This window comes from Anas platyrhynchos, chromosome 3 (assembly GCF_047663525.1).
Source record: "Anas platyrhynchos isolate ZD024472 breed Pekin duck chromosome 3, IASCAAS_PekinDuck_T2T, whole genome shotgun sequence".
NCBI lineage: Eukaryota > Metazoa > Chordata > Aves > Anseriformes > Anatidae > Anas > Anas platyrhynchos.
This window is the reverse complement of record NC_092589.1, coordinates 61,859,992-61,887,900: the sequence shown is the minus strand read 5'-3', so window position 1 is coordinate 61,887,900 and position 27,909 is coordinate 61,859,992. Positions and strand designations below refer to the sequence as shown.

The window sequence follows — 27,909 nt, the reverse complement described above, 5'->3', positions numbered from 1 at the left end:
TGTGTTATAAACTACAACAATCTTTAATGTTGGCTGTAAACTGCCACCGACAGAAGCTTTACTAAGAAATGAAAGAGATTATCCTGCGTATAGCGAAGATACCATGTACCCCATCATAGTGTCAGCATTTATTATTATTTTTTTTTTGTCTGGGATCAGTCTTTTGTTGAGGGCCGCCCTGGCTGCCCCAGCCTAGTAGAACTGCTCTTTCTCTCCCTTGGCAAGTTCCACCGGCACCAGCTTCTCCCTGCGCTGGCCCACCCAGCACAGCGGGGTCTTCGCGTATTTCCTGGAGAAGAAAAGGAAAAATCGAGACAAATTACAAATTTCCACTTAGTGCAAGGGGCAGAGCGTTCGCCCACCGCCTCGGGCTCGGCTGTCGCTCAGGACAGCAGCCCTCCAAAGCCCACAAAACCCCACAACAAAACCCCACAACAGCCGCGGCCCCCAGGGCCCGGCTCCCGGCCGCCCGCCCGCCAGGCGGCGCTGCCGCCCTCGCGCCGGCCTCGGGGCGCCGCCGCCGGAGGCCCGGTCAGGAAAGGCCCCGGCTCCGGGCCTGCTCCGGGGGGGCGGCCCTGGGGTAGGGGGGGGTCCCTGAGGAGCCGGGCTGGCCCCATCGCCAATGTTTTTAACCTGTAGTTTTCTTTAGCTTTTTATGCTGGAGACTTCTGAGGCTAGTCCAAAAAAGCAGGGCGTATAGGAGAGTGCTTCGTTTTAAACAGCAGGGATGTGTAGTCTTGTCTTAATGTATTTTAATGGTTAAAAACAACTGGAAAGGATGGGGGCAGCATCACACAGATAATAAAAATTGCTGGTTAATTTGGGGTTGATGACACCTGCATTTGGAGGTGGTGAATGCTGCTGCTGTTGAACATAAACGAGTGGAGTCAAGTCACACGAAAATAGCCAGACTGGGTTGTGCGGAGTGGCACCCGGCACCCATCGCCACCACCCTCTCACTGCTGGTACCCTTTCCATTTGGAGAGGTGGGGACACAAAACACGCTGGAAGGACTCTTACTGTCCAGAGCCACAGGGCTCAGCGAACACACAAAAAGCTCCCCATCTAAAACAGCTGTCAAAGCTCACATGGAGTCTTGAAGTACTGGACATAGGGTCTCTCTCCTTCCCTTTTCCTGCCCACAAGCTGAGACACAGCCCAAAGAGGAGAGCAGCATCCCCTTCCCTCTAGGAATGCCAGTCAGCAAACGTGCTGTGGAGTCAAGCACTCAGTAGTGATGCTGGACACCACCATCACTTTGGGGCTGGTCCTTCAGTAACAGTAAAATGTTTGGCCACAGAGATCAGCGTGTGTAAGCTTGAGCCTTGGGAGAGCGTGATTTTACCCAAAATACCAACTTGTTTTCCTGTTAGTGCACAGCACTGAGAGGCTTTGTCTCCCTGACACCACAGGGACACAGACATGCTTGGTACTTACTCTTTAGCCAGTTCCATGGATATTTGCTCCAAAGAGCATCCTTTCGTCTCTGGTATAAACACAATAACAAAAGCCAGGGATGCTAGGCTCATTACTGTGTAGATGAAACACACCCAGGACAAGCCAATAAGCTCTATAAAGGAAGAAAAAAAATATTTAATTTTCAATTTTTTTTTTCCTGCTGCCATAATTGTTTAGGACACAGCCCCTAAATCACAGGGGAAGTTAGAAAGAAGTTAGGCCCTCTTTTGTCCCTTTTATTTGTGCCTGAGTATAATTTGAAAAGAAAAATTCTTTTGCTTTTTCTAATAGTCCTTATGAAAGAAAACTGAGGAGCCCACACTGACCCATTTAGCATAAGCCCATTGATTTATTTTGTTTGCTGTCACTTTGGATGAAAACTGAGCAGCCATTGTTGCTGTTTCATGTGAGGGCACCAGGGGTCACAAGCGCCTTGAAATTCCACCCGTGTCTGGTTTTGTTCTTTCATGGAGCAAAAAGGGCATTTTTTCACACTGCAGCAGTTGTCTCCAGTTAATCCTCCCGGCCTGTCAGTTCCCAGGATTTCCACTGCAAGCAGTGGGTTCTGCATCAGAAAGTGGCCGAAGACTTAACACCTAATGGGGCCAGCCAAGGACTCGTGGGTTTTTGGGTCTATGGGGGCAGACAGGTCCTCAGCCTGACGGGATGGACTCGGCTGCCACTGTCATGTACTTGGACAGTCCAGTGTGTGTAGGCTGCTGCAGCTCCCTTAGTTTTCTCCCCTGCTAAAACTAAGCCAGAAAATTGAGACATTCGCCAGTTGTGCCATGCGCTAAAAAATGCAGCTGAAGCTGCTCTTCTAGTCAGTGTCTTCCACATCTTGTACCTGCTGACGACAATAACTACCACCTAAATTTGCTTGAAGACAGAATTTCCAATTCTGCCTTTCTGCTACAGACTAGGAACTTATATTAGCTTGAAGTTACACTTTCATAAATCCAGATTAGATCCAGCTAAGCCAGTGGAGTTACTGTGGATTTGCATTCATTGTAACTGAGACCAGAGTAACAGCTAGGTGTACATTAACAAGCAATGCTGCATGACAGGAGGGGACCTTCAGGTCAAACAGCTGATGCTAAGGACACCAGGTGTGCACTGTCTTTTTTCTGGGGATGTTTCCTTAGCTCTGGTCTGTCCCAAGGACTGAACAAGTGTTGGCAACTGGAGAGCATTCACGGTTCATTTTCCAGCTTGTTTTTTTACAAAAGCAGTTCAGGGCTACTCTGTGATGCAAACCAAAGTGTGGTGAGTGGGGACAGCTGGAAGATTTGCTTCTGAGGGGGACCCTGGATCTAGCTAAATTACTAGAGTGGACACAGTGAATTTGACCTGGCATATTTTGTCCTAATTTTTATCAAGAAATAAATTATCTTTCTCCCCAAAAATGCCAATATGAAGCCTATTTTAGTCATAGATCACAGTATTAAATAACCCATCTCAAAGTATGTATACCAGAGTGAAATCACCTGAACTCTTTGTGGGTCTGATAACAATTGCTTGTCTGCCTCTGCCTCTGTTGCTGAGTAACACAGAGCTAAAGAAACCCTGGAAATTCAGTGCCCTTATCTATTTTGACATTCATCACATTTTCTTCAGAGTTACATTGAAAACCGAAATTTGCAAAACTAGAAAACACTATTTGCCAATCAATGAATTTCAAAGCTGGCATTTAACCTTTTTCCCTGTTTATCTTTAGTTTATAAATTATTCCATGGTAGTCTGCTTTCTCAAATTAAAACACAAAACATTTTTACCTTCCAGAAACATCTTTTTCTGAATGAAAATTTCTTGAAGAAAGGACAATCCTCCAAAATTGATTGATTGCTATGGGATAGTCTTTTTTTCCCCCCGGGGGGGGGGGGGGGGGGGGGGGGAAACAAAACTCTGATCCAAAAAGCTGTGATGGATCTGAACCGACAGAACTTCCACTGACTTCAGAAGGAACAGGAATAAATCCTAAATATTGTGTATTTTCAACTTAGTAATGAAATGTTGTTTTTAAATGTTGGGGTTCCCAGCCCACAGGGCTGATCCTCCAGGTGCTCTGACAGCATTAGTCCCTGTCATGATCCCTTCCTCTCCCTGCACCCTTAGAAGCCCTGGCACAGATGCATGGCAAGCACACAAGGTATAAGGAAGCCAAGCAGTCCAGAGGTGCTTGCCAGCCTAGCCACACACACCACAGGGGGGTGAAGGGGAGAAGGGGCTTCCACTAATCACGAGTGCATTGCTGTAGGGTCCATGGGAGAGGCAGAATTGGTAGCACAGACTCGATAAGGTGTAGAGGAGGCAGTGAAGTGATACCAACAAATGGCACCTGAGCGGGTCTCTGCATTTAGCCCCTGGGACACCATGGCTGCAATTTTAGCAGTGCTGTTTGCATAGGAGAGATTTGTCACGGACATGAAGAGAATGTCAGCTCAGGAGGACACAGAGAAATCTTACCAGTGACGGTCAAAAACGTCAAGGAGATGAGGAGGTTTATTCCCCAGTTCATGCTGGATGTCAAAGCCATGGCCCGTCCTCTGATCCCGCCAGGGAAAATTTCACTCAGGACCAGCCAAGACACTGAAATGGAAGAAAAAGTATAAAATATCTTGAAAAGGATGGCTTTCCTTGCTGTACATTCATGTGGGTTCAGATGGAGCTGCCTGGCAGGATAAGGCGGTTTTGGGGAGGTGTGAGTGGGCCCAGCCCCCTGAGGCCCACCCTGAGCAGTGCCAGCACCAGGACATCGATCGTCCCCTTCCAGCATGGACCTAACCAGGGAAATGTGAAAGGCCTGGGGGAGGTGAGCCTTGACAGCACGTCTGCAGATGAAAGGGAGTGCCAGCTGAATAGCTCTCCAGTAACATAATGCTGATGGGGCTGGGGCAGCAAACCAAAGTACTCCTGGGCCTCTGAGCAGTGCTGGCTGTTTATGCCACCTTATAAATCAACCCACCGTGCCAAGGCACGTCTGCTGTTCCAGCTCTCTGCTACATATTAATGGGATCACTGAGGGATAAATGAAGACAGAGGTCCTGAGTTTTGGCTCCTTCATGTCACACCACACCACAGGTGACCTCAGTGCTGGTGTTTCTAGTCCACAAAAGCAAATTTGGTCACGTAGAGCTGGCTGGGTAGCTACCTCGATAACAAGAGCAAGAAAAAAAAAAAAGCCCCCACATTTCTACACTATTCCTGGTTATTAGGACAAAGAAACCAACTAACACATCTCCTCTAATTCATAAACACAATTAATTAGCAAGAAGTTGCTCTGTGGAGAGGTTGTGGGCTAGCAGACAACCAGCACATTAGCAAAGAAGTGCATGTGGATGAACTGCATCTTCAGGCCCTTGGGCATTATAGATTGGTCCTGTGTGATACTGTTTCAGCAAGATAAGTGTTCCTGCAAGATAACAGATGGGAGGTTCCTCAGGACACATGCACTGGGCAGTGAAGTTACACTGTAAAACTGGACCCTGTATGGCCATCTGTCATGTTGCATTATCCCTTCGGGGGCACATAGGGTTCCTGTGTGACTGTACTGGTGAGGGTAAGAAAGAAGCTGACCCAGGGTAAGAAAGAGCTGACCCAGGGTTTTTGTTTCTTTGTTTCTTTCTTTTTTGTTTTTGTTTCCTCATTATAATGAGGTTCCCACCCACACTGGGAGACCTGGCAATGTGGTGATGTTAGTCCATAAGCAGGAGTGAGAATCAAGACCACAGTGCGTGCCAGCTTGATGCTGTTGCACATGGCCCAGTGGCACGCAGTCATCACACACAAATAGCTGTAGAGAGGTCTCTTTTTATCTGACTTGGATCACAGCAAATTTAATACACTTGCTGCTAACAAGGCAGACTTTCCACTAAATAAATGCTTTAGGCATATTCTGTGTTGTCTCTACACAGGATGGAAAAAAGAAAGTAAAAGAAAAAGAAAAGAAGTAAAACTGGCTTCAGAAGGAGGTATTCTTCTAGTCCTGTTCCTGGGGATGGCATGTGGCTGAAATATATGACGCTGCACCATCTCCAATACCACACACTTTTGCAAGGACAGACTGTCCCTTTCAGGATAAATCTGATTTGTCTAGGGGGTTGAAACACAGTGTTTTCCTGTTAACAAACCCAAATACTTGAGCATCTGCATCAGCCACAGTAGTGTTTAGCTGCTATTATTTCAACCAGCTATGTAGTCCAGACAGACCTCGCCAACGTACCAGGTCTGTTCTTCATGTCTGCTAATGGTATCTGCTTCCTCTGGCATGCCCCTGACCTCTGCTTGCCTGGCTAAGAGTGGAAAGGATTTTTCCCCTCAAAGAAATAGCAGTTGTAGAAATCTGACACTTATTACATTATGTTTATCCCTTTTCCCAAGCTGAGGCAGCGATAACGATCGATTCTTTGCTTTTAGCACCTCTCTGGGATTGTTTTTATTATCTGTACCATTGCCAAAAAGCAGCAGCTGCTGTAGGTACAGAAGGGATGTGGCTTTCTCTTGGGAAGCCAGGAACTAGGCTCAGGCTCCCATTCACAATGACTGCTGCTACCCGGTGCACGCAGTCCTGCGGAAATTTAACCTGCATGCTCCCAAAGTCACTGCAAGGAGAACTAGGTGCTCCGCCTCCACCAACCTAAGCAGCTACATTTTACAGAGGAAATCAGCCCAACCTTGAAAACAGGGTCCAAATAATGTCCTGCCACCACTGCAACCGCCTCTCTGTCTGCTGTGTAATCTAATATTATTGCAGAAGGACTGCAGGAGCAGCCACACTGCACACACGCGATAGTTTACAGTGTCTGCTTTGGCAGCCCTTGGCTGCTGTTCATGGAATGGGTGGGGGAAGAGCTGGTGCCTTCCAGTTCAAGTGGGGGTAAGAAATGAGGCTAAGGGCTCAACATGAGACCCTGTGCTAATTTCAACACCCACGGGATCTGTTCGGGCAGTGGCTGCAGGTAGCACTCACCCTTACTGATGTGTAGGGAATTGTATGTTGACAGCAGTTAAGAGAAATTGTACAGCTGAACCATCTTTTATTATGGCAAAATCTGGAGAAGAAAAACCACCCACTGCATACACAGATGTAGTTAATTCAAAGAAAATTTTGCTCTGGATCAGAAAGTGGTCAACTGTTTGAGTAAGTATTACAGAAAGTCGATGCTAGGAAATACCTTGTCCAGATAAGGAAGAACAGAGGATTCAGGTATACCAACAAACACTTGGCCAGGAGAGTGACATTCACCTCTAAACAAAGTTAAGGGGACACTAAAGGAATAAGGAGCAGAAGTAGTTCAAGATGTAACTCTCTCAAAGATGCTCTGTAATATTTCTCTCCAATACTTAAGGGGGGCTTACAGGAAAGCTGGGGAGGGACTCTGTTTTAGGGAATATAGTGATAGGACAATGAGCAATGGCTTTAAACTGAAAGAGGGTAGATTTAGATTAGATATGAAGAAGAAATTCTTTACTCTGAGGGTGGTGAGTCACTGGCACAGGCTGCTCAGAGAAGCTGTGGATGTCCCATCCCTGGAGGTGTTCAAGGCCAGGCTGGATGGGGCTTTGGGCAACCTGGTCTGGTGGGAGGTGTCCCTGGAACTAGATAGTCTTTAAGGTCCCTTCCAGCCCAAACCATTCTGTGATTCTATAATTCTATGAATATTGACTATACCATTTCAAATCCAGTATTGTTGTAGGAATGGAAGATCAAAGACCCTACCATAATATTTTGTTTCAAAAAGGGAACGGTACTAGAATCAGCATGATCTCTGTAAGTAAATTACCAGGACAGTCAGGGTAACTGCTGTAGTGACAGTATGGAGAATGCTTAAGTTACCTGATTAGAAGCTTAATATATATATACAAGCAAATAAAAGAAATAGTGCAGCACAGTTAAAAAATTGAGTGAATCAGCAACTGAGTGATTCATTGCATTTAACAAGACACAAACCAAGAGAAGCTAAGTGGTTTGAGCAGGGACATTTGTTAGATGGGAGGATGTACTTCAGACAATGAGTATTTCAACTCTAGAGCTCACCTTCACAGGATGCTTCAGATGTGAAAAGCAGTAATGAGATAAAATGATGAAAAGTTGGATGTTAAAACATTATTTCTCTGTATGTGTGGAAAAGGATCCATCAAGGACTATTAAACAACAGTAGGAAAAAATCTCAACATTTTTCTTGAAGTCCGTTAACTAGCCAGAAGGACACGTTGTGCATGCAACATGTGCTTTCCCTCATGTATTTTCTCTCAACATCTGCTACTGGCTACTGTTGGAGACAGGATAACAGATTGGGTGGCCTTTTTCTTTGAGCCAAAATGGGCAATTTAATGAGCTTTAGGGTCTTAAGGAAAGAGGTACCTCAAACCCTTATGTGATCTCTTCTTTATTCTATCTATGCAGTAAATAAAATAATAATAATAATAATAACAACAACAACAACAATAAAAATAATAAATCACAGACATATCACAGAAGCAGAAACATCTGAGAACATCTGAGAAATACTGTGAGCTTGAGGGTACTCAACATTCAAGTAAGGTACATGAATGAAAAATGTCCTTGTTTTGACCTCATTCCTGCCAGGAGGCAGAAGCAAATTGGAAGCTGCTCAGCAGCTCTCATTAATGAAATATTAGATTCTCTTGCTATTCATTTGCTGCTTAGCATTTTTTTCCTTTCCTGTACCTGTATTGTGTGAGAGCAAGTTCCTTGTGGTGAGATTTAGAAGCAGCTGTTAGAATAGTTGAAAGAATTCAAGTTGCTGAGGTACAAACTCTGGGAAGAGATTAAGTGGGTTTATGGCTTAGGAAAGAAGTAGGTAAAAGTACATAGTACGTAAGTCTTTGAAAGGAGAGGACTGGGTTGTTAGCAACAAGAGGTCCAAGGGAAGACGAGGAAGGGATTATCCCACTAGCAATGCAGGCAGACCCTCTAAGAACACAAATTAATAGACCTGAGAAAGGATGCAAGCAAGCAACTGCAAAGCTGCCACAAGAAGAAGGAATGCAAAGGACGTGGCTTCACCGAGGCCACGTTTTTTTTTCCAGGCTTATCGCACACACACACCGGATTTTTCAAGTACCTGGTTTCTGGACTGAAATTCTGCCCACAGTTTTTTTGCCAGAGGCCAAAGCAAACAATCCCAACCGGCCTTAAAAATCAATGCCTCCATTTAATAAAAGCCATTTGTCTCTCTGGCACTGCCAGAGAGATGTGAGAGTGAAGTGGCTGCTCAAAGTTAGTAACTGATGGATATGGAGAGAATGCAAGCCTGCATTACTTTGGAGAGCAGGTGAGTGGCCAGCAGAGGGTTTGCTTGCTTGCAGAGGGTTAAGTCAGATCTCAGGTCGTGTGTGTGCACATGAAAAGGAGCTGAAGGCTTCTACTGCTGAGAGATAGGGGACTCGGCAGAAGCCTCAGCTGACCTCATGCCTCTGGCTCTATCTGACAAGAAGTACCTCACCCTATGGCTTTTGAGGTGCTTGAAAGTTTGATTATTGCTCCTCTCTGAGCAGCTTTACAACTCTGGTTGCAATATGCCTGACACAACGGATGATCCAAAAGGAGCTGATGTGGTGTGGCAATGCTTAAGGTTTTTTTTCTTCTGGTATACTACATTTTTGTTTCTAATGGTTAACCCTTCAGGCTGACTCCCTGAAGTAAAACAAGTTAAGACAAGTGGGATTTCATCCTTTTATCTCCAAGGATGTAGTAAAGTACATAAAAATAGTTATCTACAGTTCAAACTATTTGCATCACTAACAGACAGGCCGAACACTTGCATGTGCCTCTTCTAAGAAGCCTCATGGCAGGACAGGGAATTCACCCTTCACTTATGACTCCTCCAGTTCATGTTCAAGCCACAGGAAGGTTTTGGGGGAAGAGACCTCATTTGTGAGACCAATGCACTGCCTCCTTCCACTCTTGTCTGGGCCATTTGAAGAGGAGGGCAGTGAGATGTGCATCATTTCTGATTTTCCCCAGGCATCCTTCCCCCAAAACCTCTTTTTCAATAGTTCAATATATTCTTAAGTCTATTTTCAGTGACCTTCAATTACTGTCCACCTACTTTCGTGTTGAAAGAATGGACACAAACAAGAAGTTTTCTTGTATCGGTGATTCCCACATGAATGATTGCTGGGCAAGAACTGAGAGAAGTATAAAGGTGTAGGAGTAACAGAATTGTCTCAGTGAAGGTGATTTGGGGTCCATCTTGCCCAACAACAGCACTCAGCAGCAAATATATCAGAAGCAATATCAGAAGCACGCATCATTAGTGTAGATAGATAATAATATATTAATCTTCACTTTTTTTCAGGTCCCCTAACAGAAGCTGATTTAAACTGATACACAAGATGACAATTCTGTTTGCAAATGGATTTCACAGGCACTGTCTCTGTCTCTCATCCGTTGTTGTGTAGGCACTCATACTTACCCATCAGGACAGAACAACTTTCAGGGCAAGCAGAAGGGAAAGAAGAGAGAGAAAAAGGGAAAAATGAAAACAGGCCTTCAAGGGAAAACATGCTTGACTACATAAATCACATATTGTCATTCAAAATGGCCTTTTAATTAAAACCTGCAGTGTGTATTGCTGTTTGTAGGTGTTTATTTGTTCAGAATATTGAATCTAGGATAATCCTCTCAGGCATTTGCCGAGGAATGACTGCGGAAGCCAGAGGCTCTAATCCACAAGGAAATTGTGCATGAATTAGTTCTGATTATAACATATTTCACTTCTAAAAAGTATGGAGATGAGAAACTACTCATTTGGGGTGGGGTAAATGAACCTGTTTTTCCAGTATCAAGGGCCCATGTGGGGCCTTGAGGGGGTGCACAACAGAAAAGAGCTGTTGGGACACCGCAACTAGGGGCAATTTAAGCCTTTACTCTTGCAAAATAGAGATTTGTGCACATACTACAGAAAGTTCAAACTGGAAAGGGTAAATAGCCTTGTAAAACAGCGATTTATTTAGTGAGAGGACTGCTGAGATCCATTTTTTTTAGATCCATTTAAGTCCCTCACTGTTCACTGCTGCTCAGGCTTTGCTTTGGTTTGTGCTGGCAGGAGGTGGCAAGGAGGGGGTTTCACCCACCAATGTGTCTTTCAGTTCAACTTCATTCATAAGACCACAATTTTCTATGCTTGGAGTTGATTTTTGAAGGCAACAGAAAGTGGGTGCCTCTTTGTGTCCCCCTTCTCTTTAAGAAAATCTTCCTGGTTTTCCTCCCAGAGCTCAGTGTGACACGGAAACTCAAGTGCCTAAGCAAAAAAACATCCCCTAACTTCATGCAATGACTTTCCTACCTGGCCATCCCCTCTGCACTTTGGCTGCCAACCTCCACCTTCCCCAGCAGTGCCAGTAAGCTACATGATTGCATGTTTTTCACTTTCCAGTATATATATATATATTTGATACTTTAAAAGGCTTGTTTTAGTTTGATGATCTCTACAAGTGAAATGAAATGCTGTCTTTGCACTTGAAGTCCTCTAACAGTTCTAGTTTTTGCATGAAGCTGGTCAAAAATCAGGTTTCCTCTAAAAAAAATTCCTCCAAGCCCTCTCTCCAAAAGTAAGCTGGTGTTATGAAACTCGACATATGCCCTATAAACTTTTTCACAGATCTCATTGTCACAGTGCTCTTCCCTGCAAGAACATGCTCAAGGAAAATTACTATAAAATCCTTCATTATCTTTGATATGATTATCAAAGGCCATTATTATTTACCAAATGCTTAAATGTAACACTTGACCTACAACATGAGAAGGGCAAATTCGGCTCATGATAGGCAGCCTCAATTAGCATATGACAGCAAATACAAGATGGTATGCGAGATCCACTTGACAATGAACCACTTTGCTGAAGAAAATGCCCCTGTGGAACAAACAGGGATTGTTAGGTTCAATTACTGGTTAGTATCACAACAATACTCATTATGTGATTTTTTAAAGTGGGTCTTCTTGAAGTAGAGCACTTCATTTTAGCCAGAAGCTACTAACTAATCTGAATTGAAAAGGTATTTCATAAGCATAGCTAATTTTAAGCACTGAAGCCACGCCTCTTAAGTCAAGTAGTTCCTTTGTGTCAATAGGCTTATTAGCATACAGCCATTAGCAGAGATGTTATCTGTATAATCAGAGCACCAAGATCAGAATATTGGCTCCAATCACTGTTTAAGTCCAGCAGAGTATGCCGAAAGCCAGGGAGCCATCCATTACGGAGGCATGGGAAGCCTCGGTGTTGAACAAGGCTACTCTGCTTCTTGCAAAATGAAGCTCTGAAATAATTAGGGAGAAAACTCTTGCTGGCATTTCCATGTCTCATCACTGCAAAAACATCTTTGCCTTATTATAACATTTTTTACACTTAAAAAAGCCTCCCAAATCTGTAGATCCTATCAAGGTAGATAAGAGTAACCTATTTGGCTGATACTTTAGAGGACATCTCCTACAAGTTGAAATCCTACAACTCAGCATCCAAAAATATCTTAAACTGGGTCATGTTTCACTTCTACTAATCATACCATGAAAACACAAACTGATTCCTGAGTGAAGTGACTTGCTAACAAGGGGCTGCAGATAAACCTTGTCCAGGACAAGGCGATAGGATGAGTGGGCAATTCACAATCCTTTTTTTATTCTTCATTTTGTCACACCTTGTCTTTCTGCTGCAGCTTAGTGCAGACAGTGTGTGAACAGGCCACACAAGGCACCATTTGAATAGCCCGGGAATAATGAGCCAGATAAATGCTAGAAGTGTCATATTCAAACCACATGTATGCATGCATCCAGTGATGATTCAGCACAAATGCAGAGTGCTAGGAGTCTTGTCTTAAAATAAAGAATCCAAGTTCATTTTTAATTAGCAAAAATAAGACTTTCTGTAGTGATTTGCAGTGAAACATGCCCATTTCCCAGGCTTATTTTTCTGGTTCAGATCCAAGAAAGCATTTAAGCACTTGTGTATTTTGAGCACTTAATTTAATCCCCACCACTATCTCCTTTTCCAGAGTAAACCACAGAACAGTGTAAAATTAATGCTGCTCATTTATACGAAATTTAAGGCCAGGCCAGAGCTGCTCTGCAAACTGTAGAAGCTCGAAAATAAAGCATTGCAAACAACTGTCATGCGAGGCAATGCCGAGCATGAATGCCTGTTAACATCAAATTTATGTGCACTATAAACTAATACAATAACCACATGTTTTGTAGAAGCCTGAAATATTGTTCTAATGACAGAAATATTGATGTGAATTCTAGTCGTCCCTACCTTTTACCAGTGCTTTCCATGTTAACGTAAGGCCATATGGCTTAGAAAGCAGAAGGACAAAAAACTAAATCCACTGACAGAATTTCCATACTGACAGTTCTCTTTCCCATAAGGTTTTCCAGTTTCTGGTAGGGCATTTGATGACCAAGAGTAGGTCCAGGAGCATTTTGTTGCAGAGAAAAGCAGTCCTATGCGGTCTGGCTCAAATGGGTGACAGGAGATATGACCTCTGTGATCAAGTACCTGGGCTGTTCAGTGTCATATGTGAAACCAGCTCTTTCTAGGTTTTTTACAGATGCATTTAGTGACTGAAGAGAGAGACATAGAAAATGTTCTGCATTTAACTATGCTAATGAATCATTCTTTACCTCAGGTAGCCAATTAATCTATGAATCACAGTGGCAAAGTCCAGTAGACTATGTTTGCTTTCAGCATGATTCTCTGGGCTTTCAGAAAATGTTCCAGGTCTGGGTTTTGGCTTGCTTAATCTGATAAAATGCATAAAGAAAGACTGCCACGTAAGATTGCATAAGGAGAGTGATAGGTTGAAAGAGGGACTTGGTTCCTTCATCACCTCCACAGATTTCACTTTTCTTGCAAACCCTTGAATTTTCATCATTCTTCCACCTTCCCTACTGTCCCCAACACAGGTATAAAAGTTTGCATTTGGATGACGTCAACAACTCACAACAAAATATAGACACAACAGGCAGTTTTCACATGGGAAAGCCATCGCAAATTCTAATTTAGCTTCCTGGTCGCCCTAAGCCCCCTCAGTAGCCACTAAGGAAAGGAGGGCTGCTCCAAATGGCAGGTCAGATAGCAGGGCTCTGAAAGCCCCCATAGGTGGGGAGAATATTTCCTTCTGTTGATTTTCTGTGGAGCCTGTCTCTCACATTGGTTAAATGTGTAAGTCTAAGCGTGTTGAAACATATGTTCCATTTTAGGTAAAAATTAGCTCAGCTTTAAAGCATCCATTCAAGCTGATATAAATTTAACTCTGATATACTCAGTACGTCAAATCTGCCCAGATTTAAACTAGGAACAGGCATCTGTCGATCCGAATTAGGATTTAATCAGTAAATATTTGCTTCTATGATTTGTCCTCAACAGGGGCTTGTCTTCACTGCTGTCCCCATGTGAATTTTGTTCCTCATGGGGCTGACAGCCCCACACAGAGAGCTGCCACTGCAATGAGATGGTGCATCTCAGCAGGGCTTGCCAGAAAGTGTGGTCACTGCTCCCTCTTAGCGAGGGGCACATGCCAGGGGACATGAAATCACAGTCCCTCCTATGGGAGGAATTTCATTAGTGTTAAACTAGGAACCCAAGGACATCTTGGTGGCTTGCCATCTTTCCCCGCCCTAGGATCACATGGGTGCTCAAACTCTGGTCCCACACATCTCAGATTTAACTTATTCCACTCTTTAACAGGTCTTAATCAATACCATAGTACTGCTAGTCCTACAAGCACGTACTTACAGGAGCTGGGCTTTGATGGGACTATAAGAGAGATGAAGAAAAGCAAGGTTTCCGTAAGTTCTAAATCCTCCCCCATGAGCCCATTATGCATTTATTTGTCCATCACAGAACTATATACATATATTTAGATTTTATATCTATCTAGATGGATATATGTATCTTTTTTTTTTTATGCCAAGCCCCATTCCTCCAGATGCAGGCACTGATCCCTGCTGGGAGTGTGGCATCCACAGCTGTGTGTGTGCTGGGTGGGCTTTCAGTGTTCAGGGTCAGGGCATCCCAGCAGCTCTGAGAAGTCTCCCGGAAGAGGATCCTGTGATGGCCTCCAGGAAAACTGCTCTGAGAGTTCAGCCTCTGGTTCCAGAGAGCTGCACAAAGCTGCCTGCTGCTCAGGGACATGCAGTAACACATCATTTTCTGCCATGGGTCCACAAAGAGATAAATACCTATGGACTTTATGCATCTAAATGGTTTTGAGGATGGCTTCTGTCAAAAAAAAATGCCCCTCAGTCCTACGTGTAAAGTACTTTCACTGATTTCCACACTCTCAGCATGAACGTCAGGGATGTCAGCGGAGCTGATGCAATTTGCACCAGCAGATTATCCTGACATTCATTGGCCAGCTGCCTAAATAACTTTGCAGTTGTACAGAAATGTGTTCTAAGGACTGACAGAGGAGGAAGAAAAAACTCTTTTGAACAAGGCACCAATGCCATAGACTCAATCCAAATGCATGCATTCAACATCCCTCTCTCAATAAAAGTGTTCCCCTTTCCATGGTTAAAAAAAAAAATCCCTGTGATCTGCATGGATCTCTTCCCTTGAACTGCATGCAGGACTCCTGTGTTATATGTGAAGAGATACCTGAGATTTGTAAAGAAACCACTGGGAGGTCCTGTTTTGCTCTTATATTTTTTCTGCTAGAACAAATTCAAGCCTGAGAAACAGATGCCCTTTGGGTCCAGTCTGTGTTAGTGCTGAGTGAGTTCCTTCCGGGCCCTGGACTTGTTGGAGCCCCTCTGATATTTGTTGGATGGAGAGGATTAGTTCCAGAGCACACTGCATTCCTGTATTAATGCGTTACATCTCTCTTTCACCAGCTCATTGGTGAGGTCACCCAGTGTCAAAACCCTGGGCTTATGCTTGCAAAGACCTCCATTGATATATAGGAAAACATGGAAGCAAGTTGTCCATGCATGAGTGATATTTAGCTTTTGATCCTAATGATGCAAAAGGAACAGATCATCTGACACCCAAATCTGAATTTTCATTGAGTCACTGAGGGAAGCATCAGGGTTCTGGCCACCTGCTCTGTTTCAGAAATGCTGAAGGTGCCCTACAGTTCTTAAGCAAGACAACTCTCTTGCATATGCTCCATCTGACTCCAAGAGTCCCACATTTACAGACTTATTTTGGAAAATAAGTCTGATACTCCAGGAGTTTGGCTCTCCTGGTTTCTGCATTTTGGTATGTTCCACCATACAGTGGTGATCCACGAAGGAGGTGACACTTCTTTATAAGAAAGGACCACTATTTTTGCCCTCCCCCCAAGTGTTTTGAGCAGACAACCTGCAAATGAGATACTCTGCAACTATTTCAGTTAATTCTGTGCCATTTAGTGAATGGTTATATGTGTGCCTGGCCCTGACTAGAAGAATTTCTCTGTGTTTTCTTTATGTTAAACAAATTTTCAGGGCCACACCTAGCTTCAGTGACGCACTGGTGATCTACTTCCACACTGCACTCATGCCATTTGCCTGCACTCACTGCTCCTTGTGCAAGGCATGGCAAGGCTGTTTCTGTGAGGCTGACTTCTTGTGGCCCCAGCAAGCCTCTTTGCAAACACTCGCTGGATGCAGCACAGAGCCCTTCGTGTTCCTCGCCCTTCACGTAGCAGCCAGATTGAGATTTCTCATGGGCTCCACAGATATCTTTCCCTACTGAGAAAAATTCATCCTCGTGTCACTTTTCTGATATAAAGCAAAGGTAACTCAAGACAAAGATGTGTGTCAAGTGAGTCCCCTGTGCTAGTCAAGATGTGTGTCAAGTGAGTCCCCTGTGCACCTCCCACCTGGAGGTGCTCCTGCAAACACCACTGGAGAAACAGCATGTGCTGTTCTGCGGCATGATGCAATACTCATTTGTTGCACCTACAAAACGTCCTTATGATGGCGTGAAATTGAGTGTGAACAAGCAGTTGGATCACATTTCATCAAACATAATTAATCCATAACAGAGCAACAGAAATGCTCCTTTTATCTTGCCTAGGGGTTGATGATATAAACACAGAGCACCCCTGAATCAAAAAAAGTAACTAAACAGATGCTCACCTGCCTGTGAATTCTTTTGTAATGTAGAAATGGCTTTTATTGCTCACGGTCTGTTTTTGAGCACTCATCAGCGTGCTGCCTGAGTGCTTTGATAAATGGCAATAAATATATTTAGCATATCTTTGGTTCATTAAAAAATCTATCTACTTAATGTAATTTGGAAGCAAAGGAGGAATCATGGAAAAATGCAACATTTACAAATGCCAGCTGTGCAAATCTGGATTGCAACTAGCTCTTTGACTAGAATCCCCCCCCCAAAAAGGAAAGAAAATAAAAGGAAAAAAATAATTTATAAAAAGAGCTCAGATTGCAAGCTCTGCCCTGTGAAGAGTGTGCCATTTACCTAATGGTGCTACACAGGCTCTCCTTTATCCCTGCAAAACATCATGCTAGAAGGACTCAAAATAAAGTGGTTGAATTTGTTCCAGAAGCGGCCCAGTGGAGAAGAGGGGAAGAACAAGAACCTCTCTGCTGTTTGTCCAGAAGAGCCTGCTGGGACCTTTAGATCACAAACAGACACATCCCCAACACTGCTGCCACCTGAGCCAGCAGAACAGGCAGATGTAGCACGGAGCAGGAGATGTGAGCACTGAAAATACAACTGTGCTTGGTTTCAGTGCTTCTGTCCCCAGGCATCGCCTGGCCGTGGTGGGCGGTGAGCACTGGAAGCAGCGCTGTAACCTCAATGTCTCCTCTCTCTGCAGAGCAGACAATGGCAACTGGTCTGGTCCAGACCACAGACCAGATTTAGAGATGAATAACATAAACATGTTAAAACTGTTTACTTTATATAGGCGAAGGGGCCCACTTATTCCTTGCACTAAGAAAGGCACACTGAGGATAAGAAATCTAGGCTTTTAAAATACATTCAAGGATTTGGACTCCAAGCAACAGATGTTGAAGGCTGAATATGAGAAACAAACCAAAACCTCCTTCCCAACCCAGACTGCCCAACCACAAGAGATCCTTTGCAGATTCCAACAACTTCTTGATTTTCTTACCCTTGTGTTTTCTATGCATTGCCAGTTTTAAATGAATACTGTATTTTTAAATTCAGGGAATTGTCTTGCAAATGTGTGTTTGTGTTTTGAAATACCTGTATTTCTCCTGGCCCCGGCCTTCACTTGCTAAGCAGATGCATCATGGCTTAATTGCACATGATTTTAACAAGCTGAAGCCGAGATGGTGCCTGTTTTTCCCCATTTGCTGTTTGAGACTTTCTTGACTTGTGCTTTCAGTCAAGAAAGAGGTCAGAGAACAAACACGGGCCTCAAAGACTTCTCAGATTAGCCTGGCACACACCTTGGTTTCCATAGCCCCCAAGGAAGCAGACATTGTTATCACTAGCGTCACATCGGGCCTGCCCAAATGACCAGGAGCACATTTACGGCCAGGTCAACAGGAAAGCTGATTTCAGCAAGAGCCCAAAACTTCAGTCCAAACCTGAAGCAGTGCTCCTGCCCTGAGGGTCATTAACTGTGCTTTTGAAACACCCAAGGAAAAGCTAAAGTAACATTTTCTTTTCAGGGCTGCACCCCTAGTTTTGGACTTGTGTCACTGAAAGCAGAATCTAGCTCCAAGATGGTCTGCAAGGGAGGAAACAATGCTGCAATAACACAGCCGAGCTTGCTGCCCTGGCAATGGATGTTTATCTCACGCAGCTCTCCCAGTGAGCAATGTTTAAAATAAATACTGCAGGGGAGAGTTGCTGTTAGTGCAATTGTTGGGCTTTATTCTTGTGGAAGCTTTTCATCATAATAGTGCAGCAGGAGTACAGTGTGTTTGCAAGTCAAGTTTGAGCCAGGGCACAAGAGCACATGAAGTCAGTTAATAAATAATGGACTCTGTGCAGGTGCTTTTTGCAATGTGGCTTAAAAAAATCAACCCCTTCAAAGTACAGTAATATGCAAGTGCTATTAAAGCAAAACAAAACAAAACAAAATGAAGGGATTTAGTTCCTAGTGCCTGGGAACGGCAGAAATGTTCTCCTCAGGAGAAGTGTCTCCTCAGCAAGTGTGACAGCAGCTGCAAGAGCGCCTCCATTGCACAGTGACTCTCCTTCATGTTCTTCCATTTCATAGAAGCACGGGTAGTGATGATGATGACGATACTTACATTTGCTCATGAACTATGATGCTTTATATTCCCTAACTGTATCTGAAGTCTGTTATACAGTCTGGGGGCCAGATCCTCAACAGGACTCTGGCACGCTGCCGTTCTGTGGATTTAATGATGTTTTACCATGCAGAGGTCGAGAGCTCATCATAATCTTGGATTTATGGGTTAGCAGCAGAAAATGCCTACATCTTCACCTTCCCTGTGTAACAACACTACAGAACACGAAAAGGAAAAATACGCAGGAGCCCTGTAACTTTGCTGGACAAAGCTCACACCAGTTTCTGACTTCACTGGAGGTGAACAGTTAATTTCACTGAACTGAAGGGAGATAAGACCATTGACCTTAAATGGTCAGGACCTCTTCCCAAAAAGTACACCTTGGGCCCACCAGGACAGTCTGTGATAATGCCGATGTGTATTAGCAGAAAACACTGTCATCCCAGCACTTAAATCACTTTTAAGTAAATCATTCCAAAGAATTAGAAAAAAAAAAGAAATACTTACTTGGTCCAAGACCTATGGAAAAGGCAGCAACATAAACAAGCAGGCTGGCCAGTGAGAGCCATTTCAGGACAACGGGAACCTCCCCACTTTCTGTGTGAGATGCCATCATGCTTTTGCCTTCTGCCAGGGTAGTCCTGTTCAGTTCTCCTGTCCTGGCAACATCAGGGTTTCTCTGTGTGTCGAAGGAGAGTCTTTCTGGTGAAGCCATACTAGAGAAGAGGTCCTTGAGACTCCCATTGGTGACACCAGTGAGGTTTCCTGGTCTCTGGAGGTAGGAATCCTCTAGAGACTGGCTTTTACAGACACTGGTGAAGTTCACGTGTATGTTATGGTTCACTAAGCCCATTGTGACCAATGATACTGCCATAACAGAAGAGCCAATACACAGAAAAGTTTTACTTCCAACTTGATCCACAAAAAACGTGGCTGGGACTGTGCTGACCACTTTAACCACTCCAACTCCAGTAGAAGCCAAACTGGCGGCCTCATTGCTCTGGAACCCAACTGACTTCAAAACAGTTGATGCATAGAATAAAATGTTGGGTTGCCCAGTTGTTTGCACAAAAAAGACTAGTGTGAGCCCCACCAACATTCGGGCCCTCATGTTGTTCTTTGAACGAAACAGGTCCAAGAAACTATACTGATGTTCGTCTTTCAGGGAAGACTTGATCAAAGTGAGTTCTTTAGTAGCATCTGAAGTTTCCCGTAGTCTCTCCAGTATTTTTCTTGCGGCTTCATCATTATTTTTCATGACAAGAAACCGAGGACTTGGAGGAAGAAAATACATCGCAATAGCCTGCAAGGCACCTAATGGAATCACAAGGCCAAACATATACTTCCAGCCGTGAGATACGCTGGCAAATGCATAGTTTGAAATATAGGCAAAGAGAATGCCTATCACAATCATGAGTTCATTCAATGATACGAGAAGGCCTCTTCTGTGCTGTGGGGCAATCTCAGCAATATATACACATGTCGCGATTGATGATAATGATATGGAAATACCTATGGCAATCCGTCCCACAATAAGTATCCCATACGATTCATAGGGTAGTAAAATCAGACTTCCCAACACAAGTAAAGAAGATGCAATAATTATTGCAAACCTCCTTCCAAATCTGTCTATCAGGAATCCACCCGTAAGGGATGCAAATAAGGCGCCAAAAAGAAGGGAACTTACAACAATTTCTTGCTCTTTGCAAGAGAGTGCTAATATGCTGCTCATCTGAAGAAGTGCTCCAGAGATAAGGCCTAACTCATAACCCATCAGAAGTCCACTTACAGCAGCAATGGCAGAAGATAGAAATGTAAATGTTCCACAGCCTGAAATAAGAGAGAAAAAGAAATTGATAGTGTGATTTCTGCAACATTCTGACAACCAGTAATAATTTTTTTTGGTATACCAGCCCTAACAATGTTTCGTTGCTTTTAGGCAGAAGTTAGGTACATACAAACCCAGCAGCAGTGGCTATATACAATGCTGTTTTTTAAAAGAGTATATATATATATATATATATATATATATATATATATATATATATATATATATATATATATATTATTAGTATTAGTATTATTAATAATTATTATAATTATTAGTATTTATATATATAAAATATCTTTATATAATGTTTAGTTCATGTGATTGCATATCATAATAATAAATGTTTTTAGTTTCCTCATCTTCCTAAACAAAAGTCAATAGGATTTTGGTTGTGCCCTAAATAATTAGATCTTCTACTGCAGAATATTATTGCAAAAGGCAGTATTGACAGTGTAACCTTCTGGTAAGAAAGCAATTTTTGCCTTGAGGCATTCTCAGGGTTTTTCATGTAATGAGTTGAGGGACTCTTGTCCACCCAACCAGTCTACTATGGGCAATGAAAGCAATAATTTTCCAGCCAAATTGCTTCAACCTTGATTTCAGTCAGTAGTATGATAACCCCTCACCACTTACTTTGCTTCATCTGAAGATGCCATGATGGCTGCTGGTACCAGTGATTTCTTTTTCTTTGCCATATTAAAACATATGCTCTGACAAACAGGCTGATCCAGACAGCCAAGATATTTGAGGGAAACAAATCTTTGAGGTACAAATTTCTGAACTATCTGGGCTTTGCTCATCAGTCATCTCAGATTTTTTGGAATATCAGGATCAGATATTTTGCATAGTTTAGGTCAGCCACAATGTCAGGAATAAAAAACAGATGGTGAAAACCTAAACCAAATGGAGATTATATGCCTTTGAACATCCACTTTAAAATAAACTCATTTTATGCAACTATGATACATTGTTTATTGTTACAAGATAGATTTAACTGATCCTGTTCTACTAACTGTGAAGCCTTTTGCACCCTAAACTTTGAGGAATATTTAGTTTGTTATTGTTGGTCTTGTTCATTCTCCCAGTGTGATTTTCCTCTCACCATGATGTTGGCTGCAACACAGCTAGGAGAAGAGTAAACTGACTTCTGATTTCCTGCTTAGCTGGAGAGATAGCATGTGTCTGAGGAGAGGTAGCTTTTGCAGCATAACAGAGTCCATACTTCAGTCAATTCTCCTGCAGCAAGTATTTTCCAGCTTGGCTGGAAAGTGGTATACAGCCCAACAGAAAATTAAGCATTGACTGTTTATTTTTAGTTTATTTTTCTAAGGCATTAAGGCTCTCTGATCATGCTGACTGCCTGAAAGTACCTTGCCAGTAACTTTTGAGCACATTGGCGAGGATCAGTCCCATTTAAGAGAGGATATTGCATTTCTGAAGAAAACCAGGCAAGGGGAGGCGCAGAGCGGCCTAACAGGATATCTGTACTACTAAAACAAACAATGCCAGAGCCCAGGCCCCGACCCTGGAAGGGAGCCATGTATCCAACTGCATTGTTGGCATGGTGTCTGGCATGATTTTGCCCCACGTCACCTCGTGCTCTGCTGACAATTCCTGGACACGGCCTGGCTGGTGGCACAAGGCCACCGTCACACCCTGCAGCCAGCCCACAGGAGGCCAGGTTATTTCGGAGGGCAGCAGAGCTTAGCTCTTAGTGTGGGCATAATCCATCCCTCCAGGGCCAGAGGATATGTGTAAACCCATTAAAGACGGGTATTGCCTATCAGTTCTCCTGCTTGACCCTCGGTTTGCTCTCTTTGAGCCAGGCAGCAGCCCCATGTTATTGAGCACTCCCAGTACGCCTCAGCCCACACTGCCCCTTGCACTAGGCTGGCGGGCAGGCCACAGATGGCAAGAGACCTGTGAAAGACACATGGTTGTGTATGTGCCTGAGCATGGCACTTGTTTTAAACAGAGGTTAGTACGTGGGTTATGGCAAGGTACACATGCAATATTTGTTTTATCATTGCAAAAACTAATTCTCCCTCCCCTTTCTATTTTTGACTTGCCTGGTTGCTGTGCATTACTAGCTCTGGAAAGTGTACACTTCCAATAAACCCTGACCAAAAATCAGAGATGATGATACAACACTGTTGTATTACTTTTATCACAGTGTTCTGCCCAGACTTCTGCTCAGTGTTGATACCAGTGCTTGCTTGGATAGCCCTGCATTTTCATCATTGACACATTTAACCTAAGTTGTTGGATTAATCTGTATATTATGAAGCCAATAGAGACCATTGTAGTCATCTGGTCTGATACTCATGAACAGCACAACATAACCCTTTGGACACATTTAAATGTATTTTTATTTGAAATAGGTCATTAAAAATATTAAGCTTTGATTTAGAAAATGCTAGTGGTTGAAAACCAATGACTCTAAATCGTACATTGTGACAATGGTTAATTGCTTTTATTTCAAATTATCTATAATTTATTTCTAGACCTGATTTCTGCAGCCTTGACTTCCAGTCATCAGATCTCACTCTCCATTTGCCTGCATGTAGCTTTGTTCACTGAGTACAAAATTACAGCCTGTCATCAAGTCATCGCACAGATGTCTCCTGGATAAACTACTTAGCCTGTGAGTCTTTACAAGTTTACCAGTCCCTTAAGTATTCAAAGCTTTGTTCTCTGAACTCTCTCCAGATTATCAATTTTAATAAATTGGGAACTGGATCCAGTGCTGCTGTAGTGGTTGCACAGTGCCAAATTGGAGTTTTCAATTCTTGTCCTGCTCCTGGTGGAGATTTCGCTCAGTACCGATCAAATGATTGTCAGAGCAGTGTACAGGAGCTCACTTTCAGCTAGTTACTCTCCAGGACAACCCATTTCTTCTATGACCAAGTTCTTTCCAAGGCACTCAGTGTGTTTTCTTTGGATATGGCCTAACCTTTTATATCCTAACCAGGAATTAAAGTTACTTGGCGTTTGGCTGTGTTAAAACACATAGGGCGTGTTCAAGTTTCCTAACTGAGAGAAAGGCAGCATCTCTAGATTTTTTCTGTAACCATTTGCAGAAAGTAGGTACTTCTAGATATTTGAAATGGGTCAGATGCCTATTTCTCTTCATTGACTATAAAAGGAATCTGTGTTGCTTGCTCAGATGCAGATGTCTAAAGTTAGCTGAGAGGAACCCCAGACATGATATTTGCTTGCAGTCAACAGGCCAAGCCATCCTAAGTTCATTCAACCAGTAATATATCTCATTTATTAACCACCTACTACCTTTATCACCCTCAAATCCTCTAGGTAACTAAGAAAAATGTTAAATAACAATGGGACAAAAACTTTAAGGACACAGCCTGGGCTGTGTCTCCTATTTTTGCTCTGAGCTCTGTGTCCTGCACAGCTTTTAATTTTTTAAATGTGCAACTGCCAGTTTGGTATGGTTCCAGTTTCTTACTCAAAATGACAGTGGCAATTCAAATATCTTAAAGGAGTCTGCCACCAGCACTGTTCCTTATAACCCAGACTCTCCTCTCCCCAGCCCATGGTCCTCAGAGCAATGCAATGGAGGTGATTATTTATTTTTAATCAGAGAGACTCTACAAGCTGGGGGTGGAGCTTGGATACCTGGAATTTGCTAGGGAAGCACTCAAGGACATATATACTTTTTGCATCTCCAAGTGCAGCACCTTGACAGATGTCTTCATGTTTGTATTTTACTGGATCAGCTGGTACCCTTGTTGGTCTGCTGGTTACACATGCCCACAGTGGTATAGAAGTAGCTGCGGGCTGTATTTAAAGAGGACCCCTGAGTGGAAAGCAGGTTCTGTTGTAATACAGAGGGAGACAGATTTTCTTCCTGCAATGATGGCAACAGACTCAGCAGCTAACTTGTCATTCCCAGGCATTATTCTGCTGAGAAACAGTCTTATATCACTAGGAGGTTTTGCTGTAACTGGTGTACCTAAGACCTGCCTGCTCAAAACTGCCTGCTAAGTTAAGCCCTGAAAACTCTGCTCAGTTTTACTTTGTGGTCTTCCTCCAGACAAAGTTCTCTTTGACTTCAGCATGTTTTGCTTTAACAATTCAAGATAAAGCATACTGCAGTAGTTGTACTCACAGTCCTTTTAAGTGTCGTTTTTAATGAAGTTGCTGGCAGTTCATATGCATTAAAAAAAAAAAAAAAAAAAAGTTTCTTAAAATGTATATTCCTCTTATTTTTATGAGATGCCTGCAAAATACATGGCAGTGTGCAACCCAAGGGAACAAACTATTTTAATGATGGCTTCCAGAGAAATTTCTCCTTCTGCCTGCAACAAACCCCATGGCTGACGAGTGCATGGCTGGTATGTGACAAGTGATTGGAAAGTCTATTATTTAGTTTCTCCATGTAAACAAAATGGTTTTTCATAACTGTTACTCAGGTCAAAAGCAGCACGACTTGGCAAACAAACTTATCTTCAAGAACGTTTGCTGGAAATGTTTATTCTTTGTTCCTGAAAAGGAGAGCAAGAGCAGTTGCAGTATAGCAGTGTACTGCTGATGGGACTGGATGGGGCCAAGCTAGTAAGGGTGTGTTCCTTTCTATTTACTTTCAAGAACATATTTGGGAAAATGCAGCCTTTCTGAAGGTGAAATACTTGCTCTGCACATGCGCTTCATGAGCATTACGGATAAATGATCTGTGCCAGGAAAGATTTGCCAGCAGTTCAAGCTGGGAAACAATGCTCTTTCCCCCTTGCATGTGCAGAAGAGCTGTGAGAGATGTCTGCTCTTTTCAAATCCTCATGACAGCATGATGTTCCACATCAGTCCAGATACTAAGGTTTCTTTGGTGCAGTTTTCCCTTTCCTTCTTTCAAGAGAACATGATGTATATAGAAAAACGTACTGAGTTGGAGCAGGGGGAGATTACTTCTTTATGTAATCTGTGCAAATGCATCTATTTTACTAGGAGGGGAATTCACAATCTCTTCCTGCATGGTGCCTTCTTCTGTTGACTTCAGTGTAATTTGAGGTGAGAAATTTCTCAAGTTGGGATGGAAAGACATTGTCTTTCAGGAAGAGAGAATATGTTTTTTAAATCCTGAGGGATTCTTTGATATGTTTAGACATTTGGAAGGTGAAATCAAGCTCTGTCAATCCTTGATTAATAAGCACAGGTGAGAAAATAATGATAAGTTGGGTTCACTGCATAGATTTGAATCTGCAACACAGATGATTATCCCCTTTTCAGAATAGCTCTTTGACAAACATGACTCCTGCCATCCAAGTATGAAAGGCCAACCCAAAGCAAACATTTTGTAAACGGAGCTAGAAAAAAAAGGCAGAAGGAAACTAATGTATCACACATTCTCCTGCATCTAAATTCCTGCAATGGTGGGAGGTATTGTGTACTTTATGTACCATAAGTCTGATTAATGCATCGTGTAATATTGAGACTTCATGAACAAAAATGTCCTGGAATTGATGGAAAGATAGGGCAATGCAGAGCCTGGGCAGAGCCAGCCAGGCCATCTCTCCACCTCTCAGCGCTCTGCCATGCATTTTCATTATGTCAACAGGCAGCCTGGCCCTTCATTACAGTAAATGGTTTCTAGGCTTTGTTTTGTTATTTTGCAGTAAGAATCAACAGCTTCTCTTAATTCTTAGCAATGTGACTGCATTTCTCAGGTTACGCTTTAATTTCTGAGGGTAAGGCCAAGTGTGTAACTTGCACATACTCTTCTAATCGTAGCCGTCGCACTACAACGCTTTGCTGCCTGTTTATTGTAACTGCCGTGCTTCCCTTTGATAACGCCATCCTGTAGCAATCTGCACTGCTCCCCCATACCCTTAGGTAATGTTAAATATGTCTGCACACCAACTGCCTTTCTGTTCTTCATTAACCTCTGCTTCCTCTGCTCCCAGGTGTCAGCAGATGTTTCTGGACTGATCGTTACTGCACTCTGACAAAGGATTTGTGCCTGTGCTATCTAAGCATGCACTGGTTAGTCAGTTCATTCATTTTTACGTGAACAAAACTTGCTCAGGACATCACAGTAATTTCTGGCTTGCAACAACGCTTTCCTGTTTGGGCACAGCTATCTTGTGGGTGAGAAACATCACATTTGTGTGTCATTTTCATTTGATCTTATTGCCAGTAGAAAGGACCCGAGTTGCAAAACCACACTGTAACTTAAAAATGCTGGCTGGGGGTGACAGCAAAAGTGAAGAGATATGAAATCTAGCTTTAGCACTCAAAAATCATTTCAGAAGAAATTCTGCCGTTGATCTCTCCATGTGTCAGCACAGAAACCCTGCTCCCTCATGAAATGCTAGAGTAGAAGAGACAGCAGGGAGTCCCTGTGCCCCCACCCCAAAAATTGCCCCAGCATGAGCAGGTGTCCTGCTCACATGGCCTCCTTGGACTTCAGTCCCTAGGGTTGGAGCACTGCTCTTATCCCAGGTGCGGCAGATTCTCTGTTCAGGTGGCTGATCTGCGTGAAGGAAAGGATTTACACCACAGACAACCCATGCACGAAAGGTGGGCCTTGAGGGAAAAGTATCACATCTGCCCTGATGCAAGACTAAAGCTGTCGTTCCCCTATTTGCCCTCTCGCTCTGTGGGAAACCGAGGCAGTATGTATGCCCGCAGTCCGCGGGTCGTGCTGCGTGGTTTTCCCACATCCACACCAGCTGCATGCTGCTGCTCGGCAGCACCCAGCCCCCGGCCCCACCACCTTACCTGCTGCAGCCGGCAGCTGGTGGAGGCGCCTGCTGCCTCTGCCGCCCTCCTCATCCTCCCCTGCTCCCATCTTCTGGCACTGCTGGCCCAGGTCCTCTGCACTCTGCCCGGGTACCATCGCCGCTCCAGCGCCCTGCTTCGCACCTTGGCCACGGGTCCCTCAGAGCGCAGCCCTCCTGCCCCGGCCAGCCAGGGCAGCCCGGCTTATTTTCCTCATGGCAACAAGTTGCCGAAGCTGGCTGAAACCAAATGCGAACCGCAAAGTGGTTTGTGAACAACTTTGTTGCTATTTCAGAAGGCTTTGCCCTTTCCAGTGACACAGGCTGTTGCTATTCTTGGGAGCCTATTGCAGGCGAGGGGAGGGCCGTCTGTCGGAAGTATTGCCCTTGCCTTTAACAAATAGTTGGAGACATCAGACGTTCAGGCACAGCTCGGTGCACATTCCTTACCCACGAGCTTCAGGGATCTCCCTCTTGTTGCTCTCCCTAATGCTCACACATGTTTTTTTAATAGGGAAGGCACACGGGGTGGGAGGCTTTGGAGTGTTTGCTGTGTCAGCTAAAGTTCAAGCACTGAACGCACACACGCGGTGTCACTTCATTCTCGTGAGTCACAAGCAAGTTGTGCTGAGAAATAGCAGAGAAGAATGAAAGCCGTCTCAGTCCTCTGCACTCCGGGAAAG

At 43.6% G+C, this 27,909-nt stretch overlaps 1 protein-coding gene across 1 annotated transcript; it reads right to left on the bottom strand.

Annotated features, from left to right (window-relative positions):
• SLC2A12 (solute carrier family 2 member 12) lies at positions 1–27,592 on the bottom strand. Its single transcript, XM_005014090.6, has 5 exons — positions 27,228–27,592; positions 19,169–20,491; positions 3,925–4,047; positions 1,438–1,570; positions 1–289 (listed from the first exon to the last, which is right to left on the bottom strand). The coding sequence occupies exons 1-5, from the start codon at positions 27,343–27,345 to the stop codon at positions 193–195; spliced, it is 1,794 nt and encodes a 597-aa protein (XP_005014147.3). The 5' UTR covers positions 27,346–27,592; the 3' UTR covers positions 1–192.
• Positions 27,593–27,909: the final 317 nt, after the last annotated feature.